The sequence below is a fragment of the Arvicola amphibius genome, chromosome 5 (assembly GCF_903992535.2).
Source record: "Arvicola amphibius chromosome 5, mArvAmp1.2, whole genome shotgun sequence".
Taxonomy (NCBI): domain Eukaryota; kingdom Metazoa; phylum Chordata; class Mammalia; order Rodentia; family Cricetidae; genus Arvicola; species Arvicola amphibius.
The window spans coordinates 83,843,071-83,861,975 of record NC_052051.1 but is presented as its reverse complement, the minus strand read 5'-3'; the positions used below and the strand labels follow the sequence as shown (position 1 = coordinate 83,861,975).

General features: G+C 47.0%; 1 protein-coding gene across 1 annotated transcript in view; it reads left to right on the top strand.

Annotated features, from left to right (window-relative positions):
- The window catches only part of Lrp4 (LDL receptor related protein 4), a 53,634-nt gene that overhangs the window by 17,713 nt on the left and 17,016 nt on the right, over positions 1-18,905 (top strand). The window contains 19 exon segments of the mRNA XM_038330146.1: positions 77-196; positions 486-611; positions 1,523-1,648; positions 1,840-1,974; positions 2,364-2,489; positions 2,753-2,983; positions 4,089-4,245; positions 5,487-5,704; positions 5,863-6,039; positions 6,435-6,557; positions 9,822-10,030; positions 10,157-10,238; positions 11,570-11,675; positions 13,404-13,605; positions 16,425-16,614; positions 16,701-16,832; positions 17,946-18,086; positions 18,328-18,414; positions 18,517-18,688. Coding sequence (XP_038186074.1) covers positions 77-196; positions 486-611; positions 1,523-1,648; positions 1,840-1,974; positions 2,364-2,489; positions 2,753-2,983; positions 4,089-4,245; positions 5,487-5,704; positions 5,863-6,039; positions 6,435-6,557; positions 9,822-10,030; positions 10,157-10,238; positions 11,570-11,675; positions 13,404-13,605; positions 16,425-16,614; positions 16,701-16,832; positions 17,946-18,086; positions 18,328-18,414; positions 18,517-18,688 — 2,860 coding nt within the window.

Here is an 18,905-nt window from a genome sequence, read left to right as displayed (position 1 = left end):
AACTGGAGTGTTGGGGGGGGGAGAGACGGGACTTTCTGCTCTACCACGAGGCCCTCTGCCCACCTTTGTTTCCCAGCTTCCCACCAGCCCTGCCGCTCTGGGGAATTCATGTGTGACAGTGGCCTCTGCATCAACGCAGGCTGGCGCTGTGATGGGGATGCCGACTGTGACGACCAGTCTGATGAACGCAACTGCAGTGAGTTGGGGTGGCGTCAAAGGCAGTGGGGAGCTAAGGAGGGGGTTTGGGCCCATAGAACATGAAGCCATAATAAACGGCTCTGCAGCTGTGTAGAGTGTACACTCAACAGAGGCAATATCTTCAAGGGCTGTCTGTCCCCTTGTAGTCTGTAGATTTATAGAAACATCATGCAGTTTCCCAGCAGGTGACACCACTGTCAAGAAGAGCGGCCTGTGTGCTTTGGGTGGCAGCACGTAGTTGCGGGCTGCGATGGGGCCAGCCTTTCATTAGGCCTTTGCTTCTCTAGCCACCTCCATGTGCACAGCTGAGCAGTTTCGCTGTCGGTCAGGCCGCTGTGTCCGTCTGTCCTGGCGCTGTGATGGGGAGGATGACTGTGCAGACAACAGTGACGAAGAAAACTGTGAGAACACAGGTGGAGTCTCCCTGGGGTGTCCCAGGCCCCTGTCCTAACGTTGGGAGTGGGAGGCAGAGAAGAGGGGACATTGCTATTGCTGTCTCTGCTGGCCAGAAATGATGTTTCATTCCTTCTTCAATGGCCTGGACTTCCCCTGCCCTTCCCAGTGAGCAGGATCAAGTCCAGGTACAGGAGCAGAGGGGGTAGCTCAGTGAGTAAAAGCACTTGTTGTGCAAGCACAGGGACCCAAGTTCAAATCCCTAGTACCCAAGTTAAGAAATTGGGCATGGCTGTGAACGCCTGTAACACCAGCACTGGGAGACAGAGAAAGTCAGAGTCCAGAGAATCACTAGCCAGCCAGCCTAGCTAATATGACCAGCTGCTGATTCACTGGGAAACCTTGTCTCGAGACCATAAGACAGAGAATGAACGATGGTGAAAGTTATCATATATCCTCTGGCCTCTGCCTGCATATATATGGGCATGCATACCATATAGAGTCACATGCATGCACTACAAACACATACAATCCAGGCAGATTGTTGACTGTGTCCGTGTTCTTGAACACAAAGTCAGGGCCGTGAGTCTTAGCAGCTGCTCAGATTCTCACTTTCACTCTCCAGCCTTGTCTGTTTTCCCTCTGCAGGAAGGAATGGCAGTCCCTGTGTCTATGCATTCAACCCGCTAAACGTGGTTCTGAGTATAAAGGAACACTCTTTCACTCTGTCCCAATCACTCATCCACTGTGGAATCTCGGACTCTCAACCAGCCTTGTCTGAGCTGTTTCCTGCCTTGGACCCCAACCCTCCCACCTTGACTCTCATCTGACTCCAGTTCACCCTAGAAAATGACAGCCTCCTGTTCCTTGTGGACTCAAGTCCTACCCTCCTGTGACCTGACTCTCCCGTCCCTCCTCCCTCTCTGTCTAGGAAGCCCCCAGTGTGCCTCGGATCAGTTCCTGTGTTGGAATGGGCGTTGTATCGGACAGAGGAAGCTGTGCAACGGGCTCAATGACTGCGGTGACGACAGCGACGAAAGCCCACAGCAGAGCTGCCGTGAGTGTCTCTAGTGTGTGGGCCTGGGCCATGGTTTGTGGCTTAACCCCACCCATAGGCTTCAAATGGAGGCCTCCCTTGGGACTCTTGCAGTTTTGGGAGCTGTTCTTCGTGGTCCAGGTGGAATGCCAAGTTGGCCGGACGGGGGTGGATTCTGGGCTCAATTCCCAATTCTGGCTTGGCTGGCACAGGGCCCCGGACGGGTGAGGAGAACTGCAGTGTTAACAACGGTGGCTGTGCCCAGAAGTGCCAGATGGTGCGAGGGGCAGTGCAGTGTACCTGCCACACGGGCTACCGGCTCACAGAGGATGGGAGAACATGCCAGGGTGAGCGGAGGCCTGCCCTGGGTGACAGTCAGGATGCTGAGTGGGAGCAACATGTAGGCAGCTGTGTGGCACATCAGATCACGGTGATGTCATCTCATCACTGCACTGACCCGGGGGGTGGGGATCGTTTCTTCCGTTTCAGGTGAAACTGAAGGGCAGAGAGTGTAACTTACCCAAGGCAACACAGCTAGGAAACAGCAGAGGTAGGATGTGAACCCAGGTCTACATGACATCAAAGCCCTAAACCACTTGCCACAAGTTTCCCATCAGGCTGAGGCAGTAGGTGGGGATATGGAGATATGACCAGGAAAACAACTACTTAGCGTAGGAGTGAATTGGAGTGGGCAGACGGCAGAGGCAGGCTTCCTGACCCTTCCCGGTGTTTGCAGATGTGAATGAGTGTGCTGAGGAGGGGTACTGCAGCCAGGGCTGCACAAACAGTGAAGGGGCTTTCCAGTGCTGGTGTGAAGCAGGTTATGAGCTACGGCCTGATCGGCGCAGCTGCAAGGCCCTGGGTAAGGACTGTTGGCACTTGACTGGGTGTGCTGAGGGCTAAACAGAGAGAAGCAAGGTGCTCCAGAGCTGAGGGAGTTCCTAAGGAGTCTGGGTCCCAAGCAAAAGGTGATTGGGCTAGTAGAATCCTCCTAGATGCCAGCAAACAGGATATACCCTAGAAGGCAAAGGGCCCCAGCTATTAGCTGAGGGTCCAAGAGTGCATGCTGATGGGTATCTGGTAGCTCTGAAGCCCAGTGGGGTTCTGTTTCTATGCTGTGTCCAGGGCCAGAACCTGTGCTACTGTTTGCCAATCGTATCGACATCCGGCAGGTGCTCCCGCACCGCTCTGAATACACACTGCTACTTAACAACCTGGAGAACGCCATTGCCCTTGACTTTCATCACCGGAGGGAGCTGGTCTTCTGGTCTGATGTCACCCTGGATCGCATTCTTCGTGCCAACCTTAATGGCAGCAATGTGGAGGAGGTTGTGTCTACTGGGCTAGAGAGCCCAGGTAGGAAAACAAGGCCCTGCATGAGTGGAGAGCCAGGGAAACCATATGCAAAAGCAGTGGAAAGGAAGGAACAGACCAGTGTTTATAAACTGTACAATGCAGAATGTCTCTTCCAATGAAATCTTGAGTGGAACTCTGATACAGAAAACAACTGGAGGCTCGAGAGATGGCTCAGTGGTTAAGAGCACTGACTGCTCTTCCAGAGGACCTGAGTTCAATTCCCAGCAACCACATGGTGGCTCACAACCATCTGTCTATAGTGGGATCTAATACCCTCTTCTGGAAGAAAGGCATACATATGGATAGAGCACTCATATACATAAAATAAATAAAATACTTTAGAAAAGAGAGAGCAGCTGTAGTGTTGAAGATGTTGCTTGTTTCACAAAGTGCTAGCCTGGCTTGGATGCATAAAGCCCTGGGTTTGATACATAAAGCCCTGGGTTTGATCTCCAGCACTGCGTAAACCAGACACGGTGATGCCTGTGATCCTAACACTGAAGAGCAGAAACAGAAAGATCAGTTCAAGGTCCAGTTCGAGGCCAGGCCGCGATACAGGAGATCACCCCTCTTCCATCTCAACAAAAAAAAGCAACAGCTAATCTGATGAGCTTACACTATTCTACAGGCAGGTCAAGTGACTTAGCAGTGGTGTGCAGGGCTGGAGTTAAAACTCAGAAGTAGAGCACACTTACCTACTTGTGAAAGGCACTGACTTATATCCTCAGCACCAGCCACAAAAACAAACAAACAAACAAACAAATAAATAAAAGGGAGAGAGGGAGGAGAGATCAAGTACCCAGAATCTGTTATCCAACCAGGCTCAGATGGTACACTTCTGAAGTAAAGGGGGGGGAGGTCAGGAGATCAAGGTCATCCTCAGCCATATTGGGAAGAAATGTACGACCCTGGCCAATTGCTTTCGTTCTCTCCATTTCCACCTCATGGAATTGGTAGTACCTAGCTCAGAGCTGTGACGCCTGTAAAACAGCTGCCACAGGTCTGGCCCTAGAAGTGTCTTCTTGTAAGAGTCTGCTCTTGTTTCCAGAACACAGAACTGCCTAGGGTGAATCCCTAACACTTTCCCACTGGCTCTTCTCACCAGGGGGTCTGGCTGTGGACTGGGTCCATGACAAGCTCTACTGGACTGACTCGGGGACATCGAGGATTGAGGTAGCTAATCTGGATGGGGCCCACCGGAAGGTGTTGCTGTGGCAGAACCTGGAGAAGCCCAGGGCCATTGCCCTGCACCCCATGGAGGGGTGAGTAGGTGCCCCAAGTGTCCAAGTCCCTCCTCCAACCTGTAGGGATTGTTCTCAGGCTTCTCAGTGATGCTGACGACCGTGCTGTCCCACATGCCCCTGTGTCGTGAGTCAGTGGCTGTGTGGCCTTGGGTTAGTCAGTATTTCTTAGTTGGTGAATTAAAAACAAACAAGCTATATAAATACATATATTTGGGAGGCGACAGCAGAAGGATTGGGAATTCAAGGTCGTCTTTGAGACGTAGTTGGAGATAAGCCTGGGCTACAAGAGACTCTGATCTAAACAAACAAATATAGCTGCTTTTATAGATGCTCTACGATTAAATAATAAAACACAGACAAGGAATAAAATATACAAATTAGGTGAGGTAGAGTGTAACTAATTAAAAATTATATTAATTTAAGGCAGTTAGCAGTTGAGCTAATTAATATCATTAATTTGAAATGATTTTAAAAATTAATAGACAAGTCTCCTGCAGTGAAGCTTCTTGAAATGGAAATTTCTTAGCCTCTGGCTTGTGTACATTCCAGGACCAACTGAAGGGATGATGTGTAAGATCCTGCAATTCTATGTCAATTGTTTGAGAGAAGAGGTGTGTGGGAGAGGAGGCCGCAGAAGAGACTGAGGAAGAGGCGCGTGCCTGCCTTGCCTCCAGTCGCCCCCGCTGTCAGTCTCACAAGCACAGGATTGTCATCTGTTTTGTCTTCTGCTCCCTTTCTCGTGCCTGCTGTGCCCTTTCCATAACAGATACTCAAAAAAAAAAAAATCTGATGAATAAATACCCTGTCTCAAGACATTTAAACTATCCAGATATTTAAAAAAATTATTCTGCAGATCTGGTAATACTGCTCAGCGGTAGAACAGTTAGTTGCCTGGCATTAGGTTCTGGATTTAATTCCCCGGGTTCAGTCTTCAAAGATGGGGAAGAAATCATTTTAAACAAACAAACAAACGAAAGCACCTCTCAAAGCTGAGCATGGTGGCACATGCCTTTGATTCCAGAACTCACTGAAGCAGGTGGATCTCTGAGTTTGAGGCCAGCTTGGTCTATGTAGTGAGTGCCAGGACAGCCAAAGCTACACAGTGAGACCATGTCTCAAAATAGGTGAACAAGCAAATAAACAAACAAGTAAAATGCCTATTAGGCAAACTGGTGAAATCCAGTGTGTAAAACTCTCTGTTATCAGCCTAGTTTCTACTCATCTGTCCTCTACTACCTGATAATTTCCTTTCTTCCTAGAACCATCTATTGGACAGATTGGGGCAACACCCCCCGCATTGAGGCCTCGAGCATGGATGGCTCTGCACGTCGCATCATTGCTGATACTCATCTCTTCTGGCCTAATGGTCTCACCATCGACTATGCTGGACGCCGTATGTACTGGGTGGATGCTAAGCACCATGTCATCGAGAGAGCCAATCTAGACGGCAGTCACCGCAAAGCTGTCATTAGTCAGGGTGAGGTCTTTGATCTGTCCTCTTTCATCTCTGTGCTCCTTCCCCAATCCTGCCCCCAGGAGCCTTGGCAAAGGGCGAGATTTGTGTAGCTGCCAGGTTTGGGCTCAAGGGCCATGGCAGGCCATGTCTGGACTAAAGTCTTTTTGGATTATCTCCAGGCCTCCCACATCCCTTTGCCATCACAGTTTTTGAAGACAGCTTGTATTGGACAGACTGGCACACTAAGAGCATCAATAGTGCCAACAAGTTTACTGGGAAGAATCAGGAGATCATTCGAAACAAGCTGCACTTCCCCATGGACATTCATACCCTGCACCCCCAGCGTCAGCCTGCAGGTAAAAACAAAACAAAAAAAAATTTAAAAAAAAAAGAAAGAAAAAGAAGTGTCACCAAACAAGTTAGATTTGTCATTAGTGATGTGGTTGCTGGTGCCTCTTGAGAATCTTCCTCGTATTTGTCATAGATATATTAATTCTGGTCAGGGAAGGCCAGAGCTGGCAATGTGGTGGGAGCTCGTTGCTCCCTCTGCTGGACATTTTGGAGGAAACACCACCAGGGCTCATTTGGCTTTCCTTTTTCCTTATGTGTCAGGTACTGTGTCCGCATCTGCAGCAAAGTAATAAGACAGAGTTCTCCTTTGTATAGCGCTCAACCCTCCACCGCTTGGCCTGGGGTCTACTTTGTAAACTTTTAATCTTCCTGATCATCTTGCTCTGGGTTCTTTGAGCAGGGAAAAACCGTTGTGGGGACAACAATGGAGGTTGCACTCATCTGTGTCTACCCAGCGGCCAGAACTACACCTGCGCCTGCCCCACTGGCTTCCGCAAGATCAACAGCCATGCCTGTGCCCAGAGTAAGTGGGCTTGGGAGACCAGCCTCAGGGAGGTACCTTTCAGGACAATTAGAAGGGACAGCGAGAAGAGCTGGAGGGATTGCTGGTCACAGGAGAGAGTCGGACTCCTCGAGGAGCCCATGACAGACTTTAGAGGCTGAGGGCTCCTGTATCAAAGCTGAGGACCAAGAACCGGGCAGTAGCATCTGAAGGTTTAGTGACACCATTTAGTGTATGAACACCTGCAACTGGGCTTATCTTTCACTTCATCAGGCAGGATGCCTTCTGTCTAGGCAGAAAGAAGGCCCAGTTCTTCTAGAAAGCAGGGGAAGGGTTTCCAGCCTCTGCACCTTTAGTCTGACCTATAGAAGACTTTGTGTCATTAGGACAGAGAAATGTGATTGGGATCCTGAATGATGTTCTGTGACCAACAAGTGGCAGATGATAGAATACCCTGGTTTCTCCCAGAATCTCTACTTTGGGTTCCTTTGAGTTCCTGCAAGAAAATTACTTGCAAAGTCAGCCCTAGAAATCTCAGCACACGGGTGACTTTTTCTAAGGCTAGTACAGTGAGAATTTGATCGGGAATATGGCATAACCAGCAAGGGGCCAGGGATAAATTCTTTTGTATCATTATTGCTGTATAATACATTGACTCTCTTAAATCTATTAAAATCAAATTGTTGGAGCTGGAAAGATGGCTCAGTTGGTAAAGTGCCTGCCATGCTAGCATGAGATCCTGAGTTCAAACCCCTAGCACCCACGTAAAAGCCAGGTGTAGTGTTATTTAGTTGTAACCCTAGAGTTGGCGGGGGAGAGGGGAGTCAGATCCCTGGCCCTCACATACCATCCAGCCTAGCCAATCTGTAAGGTTTAGGTTCAATGACAGACCTTACCTCTAATTAAATAAATAAGATAAGGTAAAGAGCTATAGAAGGAGATGCCCACATGTACACATGTTTACACATATCCATATACAATTACACACACACACACACACACACACACACAAACAAATCAGATTCTCAGAGCCTTTTCCAGAGAGTGATTAGGGAAAACATCCAGAGGTTTCATTCAAATACATACTTGAAAATTAGTTTCATATGTTGTGCTTTCCTGTATACTCTTTTTATTTGTTTCATTTCTTTCTTGAGACAGGGTTTCTCTGTGTAGCCCTGGCTGTCCTGGAACTAGCTCTTGTAGACCAGGCTGGCCTCGAACTCAGACCCTCCTGCCTCTGTCTCCTGAGTGCTGAGATTAAAGGTGTGCGCCACCACCGCCTGCTTTCCCATATAGTCTTCTATGCCCAGTTGCTCCTGTTATTTTGTGAGATGCAATATGCTTCCGGGCACTTCCTTCAGAAGATTTACCAAAGCTTGCAAGAGGGTTCGGTAAAGCCAGGAAGAAAGTGCCGTTCTGAGTAGAGAAATATGTAGTCAGGTGTTCATCTGTGGGTCTCTTGTATGGATTTAGCCAACTGTGGACAGAAATTCTAAAACTCTGTACTGAAGCTGTGTTGCCATTTACAAAGACGTTTTCCATTTATTTGTGTTTGTGTCTGTATTCTCGGGTGTGCGTGAGGTCAGAAGACAACTTGTGAGTTAGGTCTCTTCTACTCTGTGGGGCCCTGAGATGGAACTCAGATTGTTAGGTGTGGTGGCATGTGAGCCATCTTGTCAGCCCTCTATCAACTGTTTTGGTCATTATTCTATAAAGAAGACATTGTAGGAGCTGGAGAGGTGGCTCAGCAGTTAAGAGCACTTAATTTCAGAGGACCCAGGTTCAGTTCCCAGTTCCTACACAGTGGCTCACAACTGCCTGTAACATCCGGGGAATCTGATGATATTTTCTGGCCTCTAAGGGCACTCGGCACACACATGGTACACATATAGGCATTCAGGAAAACACTTAATTAAATTAAGAAAAAGGCCTACACACATATTTCTAAAAAATGAAGGATACAGAATAACAACGAAGTGGGAGTTATATTGCATATTGAACCCCTAGAATCAAACAAACAAATATTAGATTACAAGTAATCCAGAGATTATTTAGATTATATAGGATGCCCACAGGCGATATGAGAATACTACCGTATGAACTGAGTCCTGCAGGGTTCCCTGCACACACCAAAGGCTAACTATCCTGGGAAAATGCTCAGACAAGCAGAGGATGGAAAAGCTGCTGTGGAGAGCAATGGCCAGAGCTCCCTCTGTGGACCAGACCGGTGCAGAACTGAGTCCTAGTTCTGGCCGTGTTCCCTGGTTCTGCTGGCCCCAGTCACTCATCTGAAAACAGGAGCAAGAATGTGTCTCACAAAGCACTGGTATTAGGCATTACAAAGAACTAGGCTTTATTATGACATTTAGCAAAGCTGGTTTTTTTCTCCTCCCCTCTTCTCCCCCACTCTCCTGCAGGTACACCCCCATACCCTATACTTCTCTTGGCCTCCTTTCTGCTCTAGTGTCATATGCCATTTTGTTCCCCTCCTTTCCTCAACAGTGTTTTTCCCTTCTTGTGGTTTCCTATCTAATTTCATAACCTCTTACACATGCATATAAACATGACAGTTAGGATCCACATACGAGAGAGAATTTATTTTGTTTGTTTGTTTTAACATTTTGAGTCTGGGTCATTTCACTTAATAATATAATACTTTTCAAGTCTATCCATTTTACTGCAAGGTTCATAATTTTATTTTTCTTCATGGCTGACACCATGTCTGTTCAGCTTTTCTAAGCACAAAGTCCAGTGCCTGGCGGGGGAAGAACTTAGTGACCAGTTGTCGTTGGCTACAACTGTGAAGAAAACAGAAATGGAAGGATAATTCTAGACAATATGATAAAAGCAGAAACTCCAGCCAGGTAGCATGTCTGTAATTCTAGCACTTAGGAGGCTGAGTCAGGACTGAGAGTTTGATAAAAAGCCTAGGCCATATAGGCTTATATCAAGGAAACAAAAAGGCAGAAGACTTGAAATAGAGTAAACATCTCAGAAGTAGGCAGTGGCCCAGCTGCAGCACTAGAAATGGGCAAGAGAAGTCAGAAGAGAGAATGATTCAAATAAAGCTGGTAGATACTCCCGCAGTGGGGTACAATCATTTCCACTGGACTTTAAAGTCTAACTCTATGCAGATGGGCAACCTGCAGTGTAAAGAGTGGGGGTGAAGGGCAGCAGGTCCCAGGAGATGTGATTGAACCAGGTGTCACACAGGTGAGCATCTGTGTCTGTCACTGTTACTGGACTTAGAACATTAAAAGGAGACCCCTCTCGGCCTTTGATCAGGTCTTGACAAGTTCCTGCTTTTTGCCCGAAGGATGGACATCCGTCGGATCAGCTTCGATACAGAGGACCTGTCCGACGATGTCATCCCACTGGCTGACGTGCGCAGTGCTGTGGCCCTTGACTGGGACTCCCAGGATGACCACGTATACTGGACAGATGTCAGCACTGATACCATCAGCAGGGCCAAGTGGGATGGAACAGGACAGGAGGTAGGGCCCAGTGTGGCTCCAGCCCTTCAGGAGGGAAGTTTTCCTGTTCCCTGCAGTTGGTGGAGTTTGAGGTTCCAGAGCTGGACAAGGGGTGCCGTGGGTGACACAGCTTTCCTTCCTGTGCAGGTGGTAGTGGATACCAGTTTGGAGAGCCCTGCTGGCCTGGCAATTGATTGGGTCACCAACAAGCTCTACTGGACAGATGCAGGTACGTATAGGGAGCTGTGGCCTGGATACTTGAGTCTTCTGAGGCTTTAATACTTATTATTCAAATTGCAACTTCTTCTGTGCTATGAAGCATTTTGGGTAATGAACTTATGACCTGGGGTTTTTCCATTGATGTCTGGATAAAACCTTAGGCAGTTTTCTATGAATCTTGGTGGGGGCAGGGACTTGGAGACAAAACAAATACCTTTAAACCAGTGCTTCTCAAAATGTAGTTTCTGAAAAAAATAAAATTAAAAAAAAAGTTTGCTGCCACCGATGGCTTCTTTGATAATTGTCTGCTTGACTTCATTTGTATAAAAGGAGATATTAAAATATACCATGTATTTCTTCAGACCTACTGGATATTACTATCATGTAGCTTAATATATTAAAATTACATAAAAATTTTAAAAAATGTAGTTTCTAGAACAAGAGCATCACCATGTACTAGAAAGTGGTGAGAAATTCAGATCCCGAACCCCAGACTTACTTAGAATCATGAGGAATTAATTGCAAGAATCTTTTTTAAAAAAAATATTTATTTATTTATTATGTATACAATATTCTGTCTGTGTGTATGTCTACAGGCCAGAAGAGGGCACCACACCTCATTACAGATGGTTGTGAGCCACCGTGTAGTTGCCGGGAATTGAGCAAGCAATGCTCTTAACCACTGAGCCATCTCTCCAGCCCTCTTTAGTTTTCCAAGACAGGGTTTCTCTGTAGCTTTGGAGCCTGTCCTGGAACTAGCTCTTATATACCAGGCTGGCCTCAAACTCACAGAGATCTGCCTGCCTCTGTCTCCCAAGTACTGGGATTAAAGGCGTGTGCCAACACCGCTTGGCAATTGCAAGAATCTTTAAAGATTTATTTGTTAATGTGTATGTGTGTGCCTGAGCATATGAATATATACCATGTATGTACAGGTGCCCATGGAAGTCGGAAGAGGTTACAGGCAGTCAGGAGCTGCCCAGTGTGGGTGCTGGGAATTGAACCTGAGTCCTCTGCAAGAACAGTAGGCCCTCCTGATCCCTGAAGCATCGCTCCAGCCCTGGGAATCTATGGTTTAACAAGCTCTTTTCGTTCTTATGCGCACAAAATTTGAGAATCGTTGCCTTGAATCAAAAGACAGAGTTTCTAAGTTTAGGAAGTTGTGCTGTTCTAAGTAAAGAAACTAATAAATTGAATTTCTTCTCTTAGTTTCTGTCACTGTATATGCACCACAAAATCTTTGCTGAGTAGTCACTGCATACAAGGCGCTGTGGAGGCATGGGATGGGGAGAAGAAATGAACAAGACTGGAATTAATTGTTTTGCCCGTATTCCGTGGTAGGTACAGACCGAATTGAAGTGGCCAACACAGATGGTAGCATGAGGACGGTGCTCATCTGGGAGAACCTTGATCGTCCTCGGGACATTGTGGTAGAACCCATGGGCGGGTATGTACTATCCCCCCCCCCGAGAACTGGGTATAAAAGGGGTATCTGCACATTAGGGAGCGGGGGCAGATCTGTGGATGAGCTAAGGGCAAAGGGGAAAGTGAAATCCCTGTCTCTTCTCCAACAAGGAAACCTTTCATTTGAAATTTTCTTTAAAAAGTTTTGTTGTTGTTGTCTGCTTAGAAAAGTCATTTCATTATTAAAGAAGATTAAATTTTGTAGAAAGTGAAATTTTTATCTCCCAGCGTAATCACTGTTAATACTTTAGGGTGTGTTTTTCCAAAATATATTTTGTTCTAAATGCCTATAAAAATTGGTGGTGGTGAGGGAGGGAGGGGAGGTATGGGTGGAGGGGAGGGGAGGGAAGGGGGAGAAGGAGGGGAGGGAAGGGGGAGGAGGAGGGGAAGGAGGGGGGAGGAGGAGGGAAGGAGATGGAAATTTTTAAATATAAAAAAAATAAACCATGAGAAAAAAAAATTGGTGGTGGTGGCAGATTTGATTTTATAAAAATGACATACCATTTTGGAGCCCAGTAAGTACCTGTAACCCCAGCATTTGGGAGGTGAAAGTAAAGCATTCAGGAACATCCTTTGCCACTCAGTGACTCAAGACCATCCTGGGCTAGATGAGATCTTGTCTCAAAAATAAAACAAAACAAAAATCCCCACTGTAGTGAGGAGCTGCGGACCGCATTCCTGCTGCCCTGCTCCCGGCCTCCTGGCTCCCCCATAGCTAGCTTAAAACCCGAAATAACAACACAAAATTGTATTCTTTTAAACACTGCCTGACCCATTAGTTTCAGCCTCTTACTCACATCTTGACTAACCCATATCTAATAATCTGTGTAACACCATGAATGGTGTCTTACCTGGAAAGATTCAGCATGTCTGACCTGGCGCTGGCTTCATCGCATCTCTCCCTGAGGAGGCATGGCAGTCTGCTTCAGAGAGGCAAGGCATGGCGATTTATCTCACTTAGGAGAGGCGTGGCATCTGACTGAGCCATCTACCTCACTTCCTTCTTCCTGTTCTGTCTACTCCACCCACCTAAGGGCTGGCCAAGGCAGTTTCTTTATTAAAACAGAAGACCCTCCCACATCACCCCACCAAAAATAAATCTACTTTAGGATGTTTTCTTCCTTCTGCTTTCCATACATCTTTTATGTATACCTCGTTTGAGTGTACAGTCCTGCTTTGCTCTTTTGCATAATTGCAGACAGTTTTATTATGTTTATGTGCCATAATTATTTAATACATGTGGTCAAGAAAACATTTTTTATTTCTTTTTATTATGTATACAATATTCTGTCTGTGCCTGCTGGCCAGAAGAGGGCACCATACCCCATTGCAGATGGTTGTGAGCCACCATGTGGTTGCTGGGAATTGAACTCAGGACCTTTGGAAGAGCAGGCAATGCTCTTAACCTCTGAGCCATCTCTCCAGCCCATCAAGAAAACATTTTTGCTAGGTGTGGTGGTTCCCCTCCTTTTTCACTCCCATGCTCTATACTCTTTAAGCCTTGGCCTCTCCTCTATCAAGACTCTGAAGTACCTTTCGATAGTGATTAGAGATCTAAGTCCTTCTCCTAAAACTCTTTGGGGACCCTGCATCCTCTTTGGTATTTTTTTCATGCTGTGAATTGAACCCTATACCTCACGTGTGCTAAGCACTCTACTAGTAAGACACACTGAAGCCTCCACAGGGTGCTAACTGGAAGTCTTATGTCCAGGTACATGTACTGGACGGACTGGGGTGCGAGTCCCAAGATTGAGCGAGCTGGCATGGATGCCTCCAGCCGTCAAGTCATCATCTCGTCTAACCTGACTTGGCCGAATGGCCTGGCTATTGACTATGGGTCCCAGCGGCTGTACTGGGCTGATGCTGGCATGAAGACTATCGAATTTGCTGGGCTGGATGGCAGCAGGAGGAAGGTAAAGTGGCACTATAGTGTCTTCTCCCAGCTCTGGAAGCCCCCAGGACAGTGTCCTCAGGTGACAGGAGCTAGGGGGACCCAGAGGTGATGGGACCAGCATGGGAAAGATGCTGTTTCTCTAAAGCTGTAGCTACAGGGGACACAGGGATGCTGGTTGATTATTCAAGCAAACTAGGAATTAGTGTGAAGTGTGGGCTGGACACACACACACACCTAATATTCATTGCAACTAGCAATAATCAACCACCTGTTGTGTGCTGGACTGATGACTGAGCTGCCTCTCCTTTGCCATTGTTTATTTTGTTATGATTTCTAACTTTAAGAAAAATTGGCAAGAGTATAAGAGGAATAATATTTTGCCATGTTTCCTATACCATGCTCATTCTCCTCCTTCCCTCTCCCATCTCTCTCCACACACATACACAAATATAAACACACATACACAGTTATTTTTCTGAATCATCTGAGATTATCTTGGCATAATTCCAAAATATTCCAGTGCATATTTCTTAAGAACAAGAACCTTACATGGTGAAATTGAGCTTGGAGATGACACAGTAGGTAAAAGCATTGGCCATATAACTGTGAGGACCTGGTGCCTGTATAAAAAATGTACAGAGTAACATGAGTTATCTTAGGACCCCCACAGTGAGAGGGGAGGCAGAGACGAGCATCCCAGAAGTTTGGAAACAGCACAACACAGAGACCCTGGTGGAAGGCAAAGGCACACACAAGGTTGTCCTGACTTTCACACTTGCACTGTGAAATGTACCTATATCGACACCACACACAAAAATATAAATAATTGAATTAAAATAATATTGGCATACTACTGTATAATCCACACTCTGTTTAATTTCGTTACCAATTTCTTCAGGACTTTTTTTTTAATAATTTTGTTTTTTTCTTTTACCCCAATATGTCGGGGTCCGATGCTAGCCCGGACCCTCAATTATTTCTCTTGACCAGACCCCAACATAAACTGTCTCTTCCTGGACTGGCATGGAGGCGCAGGAATAAAGACACAACTCACATGGCTTTTTCGGGAGGGAGATTTTCATGAAGTCCTGAGTTCACATCCTGAAGAATTTTTCTTGTTTATTCTCCTAACAGTCTTTATATCAAAACCTGACTTAGGGGAAATACATTAGCATTCTGTCTCCTAGGTAACCAGGTGAATGGCTTTCAGTCACATCCACAACTACCTGTCTGCTGTGTATGCTAGCTGTCACATAGGTTTGACTTGGCATTTCTCCAAACTATCTGGCAAATAATCTGGCATCCTCCAAATTACAAAGAAGGAGCAACAACATCTTTACCTTTTGTTAGGTTGCGACGGCCAGTCTGGTAGGCTATGTGACCATCCTCAGGTGGGGCCTATGGCTTTCAAGTCTGGCTGCCATACCGTATAGAAATATGGGCCTACACCAATATCTAATCCAGAATAACCCATTGCATTTAGTGACCCCTTTCTCCCTCTCTCTGACGGTCTTTCTATGTAGCCCAAGCTGGCCTCAAACTTGGGCAAGCCTTCTGTCTCATCTTCCTCAGTTCTGGGACTATAGACCTGTATCACAGGCCCAGCTCTGTGTCTTTTTAACCTCGGATCTGGTTCCTTCCTCAGACTTTCTTAAACTTCCTATTTAAAATAATACCATTTATTTAAATTTTTTTAAAAGATTTATTTATTTATTATGTACACAGTGTTCAGCCTCCATGTATGCCTGCAGGCCAGAAGAGGGCACCAGATCTCATTACAGATGGTTGTGAGCCACCATGTGGTTGCTGGGAATTGAACTCAGGGTCTCTGGAAGAGCAATCAGTGCTCTTAACCTCTGAGCCATCTCTCCAGCCCCCATTTATTTAAATTTAATGTGTGTGTATGTGTGTGTGTGTGTGTGTGTGTGTGTGTGTATGGGCAGATGACAATTTGCAGGATTCTCTCCTCCCACTATGTGGATTTCAGAGATTGAATTCAGGTCACTGTTATGCCCAAATCCGTGGGTCCCCACAAAAGCCAACAAAGGAGACTGTGTCCCATATGTAAAAGCAAAGAGCCTTTATTTTAATCAAGTTTGCAAACTCGGTCTCTCCACATGTCCAACATATTGGAATATCTGGAGAGCCCCAGCTCTATTAGAATTGGGTTTTTATAGTAGTAAAGATGGGGGCTAGGGGTCTCTGAGGTTCAGGACCCCTGATTGGCTGACATTTGTCTAGGGGTGTCCTGGTGAAGTGCTGGCAGGTATTTCCATCTACAGTGCTTGGAATGCCAGGAATTTCCTTTGAATGGTCTGTTCTTGGGTGGGGGTCGGGTAATCTCAGCCTGCCAGGCATTGTCTCCGGGTAAACTATTGAGACTCTAGACTCCATTTAAATTTATCAGTGGCCAGAGTCCCAGGTGACGATGGTTGGAGGAAGTAAAGAACTTCCTTTCTGCCCAGACTTAGATTATCATGGCTGGCCCTCACAGTCACCATGTTTGGTGGCAAGCACCTTTACCTACTGAGCTGTCTTGCCAGCCAGTCTTTCCATTTTCAAAAAGGAAAACTGCCTTTCTTTTGTAGATACTATGATATCTATTTTGATTGCTTGACCAAGGTTGTGAATTCTGTAAAGTTGCTCGTTTTCTTTTTGTGATTTGAGCCAATCCATGAAAATGATACCACAATACCTAACAGTACCCAGCTCGGCGCTAACACTTGCTGGCAGACACCAGCTCTCACATTCAGGCGCTGTGGCACAACTTCCAGCCCCTTGCTGAGCTCTTGCCTGCTCCCTGGACTGTTGTGTGATGCCAGTGTTGGGGCCTGCCAGGTGCTGATTGGAAGTCAGCTCCCCCACCCTTTCGGGCTGACTCTGTATGGACAGCGCATCTACTGGACAGACTGGCAGACCAAAAGTATTCAAAGTGCCGACCTGCAGACTGGGTTAGACCGGGAAACTCTGCAGGAGAACCTAGAGAATCTCATGGACATCCACGTCTTCCATCGCCAGAGGCCTCCAGGTGAGCAGCCACCAGCAGTTGTTAGCCTCTCCCTCAGCCTTCTTATGCCCTAGCCTGCCCCACTGATAGTTCCCCGCCCTGTACAGTGACAACGCCATGTGCTGTGGATAATGGTGGCTGCAGCCATTTGTGTCTCCGGTCCCCAAATCCAAGCGGTTTCAGCTGCACCTGCCCCACAGGCATCAACCTGCTGATTGATGGCAAGACATGTTCCCCAGGTGAGTTTGTGTGGAGAAGGGGCTGTCCCTGCTCTGCAGGAGTCCTCCGACATGCTCTGGGGATCTGTGAGTGCCGCCACTGCTCCCAGGAGCTCAGGAGAGAGAGTGGAATTCTGAGAAGGGAGAGAAGTGGAGGAGCAGGTAGGCAGGATGGAGACCAGGGTCTGTTTCCTTATGGTCATCTTGTTACGAGAAAGATGTCCTGTCTCAACAGTTTCAGCTGTTGCCAAACTACAATATGATGATTTGTTCAGAACGAGACTCTTCATTTCTTTCTGCACAGGCTTGGTAAAAGATGTGTGACTTTTGTGAGCAGCAGGACCTATGTATCATTCTTATGGGAGTGTCCCAGAAGTAGGGCCTGGATACTCAGATGTTGGGGGAGGGCGGTCAAGGTATCTCCTAGGTAATACCGCATTTGAACTCCAACTTCCTAAAGAAGCTGAGTGCCTCTCAACTTGCAAATGAAGCTTTCTGGGCCCTTTTTCTACTTTTCTTCAGCTTCATGATAAAAGGGTCCTTCAAAGAGGGCTGCTGTTACAATATTGCTCTTTATTACGCTTATGCTTAATATTGTGTGTCTGTGTGTGGGAACTTGAGGGAGTCTTTTCTTCTCCCACCATATGGGTCCTGGGACTGGACTCAGGTCATCAGGCCTGGTGGCAACCACCTTCACCCCACCCCTGAGTCTTATTATCAGCCCTCCTTCCATAATATAGATGAAGAGGTGATATATGCCTGTAATGCTAGCACTTGGAAGAATTAGGAGTTGAAGCCCTCCTCATCCTCACAATGAGGTCAAGGCCAGTGTAACCCCTTTACAAGCTCTCCCACCCTCCAAAAGGAAGTACCATTCGTGCATGTGTATGAAGCATAATTCTCAGTGCTTTATGTATGCACATTACTTCTTTGGATGCTTCTAGTTATCCTGTTACTATGGCCATTGTATAGAACAGAAAACCGAGGCCTAATTAATTTCAGTGATTTGCCTAGGATCACACAACTAGACCAACAGTGTCTGTCAGGCTCTAGGCTTCAGTTTGCCCACCTCCAAATCCTCTTGGTGGCTCTACTAGAGTGACTGTCTCCCTCCTTCTCTTTCCACCTGGGCAGGCATGAACAGTTTCCTCATCTTCGCCAGGAGGATTGACGTACGCATGGTCTCCTTGGATATCCCTTATTTTGCTGATGTGGTGGTCCCAATCAACATGACTATGAAGAACACCATTGCCATTGGGGTGGACCCTTTGGAAGGTCTGTGTGACCCTTCTTCCCACCTATGGTTCTGTGCCTCAACAAAAGCTGTTATTGTCCTTTCTTCCTCTCACCTTTGCCTTCTGCTCTTTCTATCCTTGCCAAGAGCCGTCCTCCTATGCCGTTCCTCCCCCTCCACCGATTGATTTCCCCAGGTTGGGACTATGGGGTTTTTGATATGTGCCAGTGTCTCAGGCTCTGGGCAGTCGGGGCCTGGACTGAGTCAAGCCTTCCTTCGCAGGAAGAGTGTACTGGTCAGACAGTACGCTGCACAGGATCAGCCGTGCCAGCCTGGATGGCTCACAGCATGAGGACATCATCACTACAGGTGAGCCTTTCCCTCAACCCAAGGGCCACCTGTCTGGCTATGCTGGGGAATATCCCATTTGCCTGAAGGCGGGGGTCAGTGTGTTCTTCTGACGTCCTATAGGTCTGCAGACCACAGATGGACTTGCGGTGGATGCCATCGGACGGAAGGTCTACTGGACAGACACAGGAACAAATCGGATTGAAGTCGGCAACCTGGATGGGTCTATGCGGAAAGTGTTGGTGTGGCAGAACCTTGACAGTCCCCGGGCCATTGTACTATACCATGAAATGGGGTGAGAGCTGGCTTTATCAGTCTGGATTGCTGAGTGGACCAAGCTTAGCTGGGGCTATAGATAGGTGAAGGTTCACAGTGGGAAATGTATTAGAAGAGCACTGTGAGCCCTGGAGGTCCTGACCCAGGGCTCCTCCACTCCTTGGCAGCTTCTGTCATTGCATCAGCATAGCATGCAGCTTTAAAGCATGAGCCTTGCCATCAGAAGACAGGGTTCG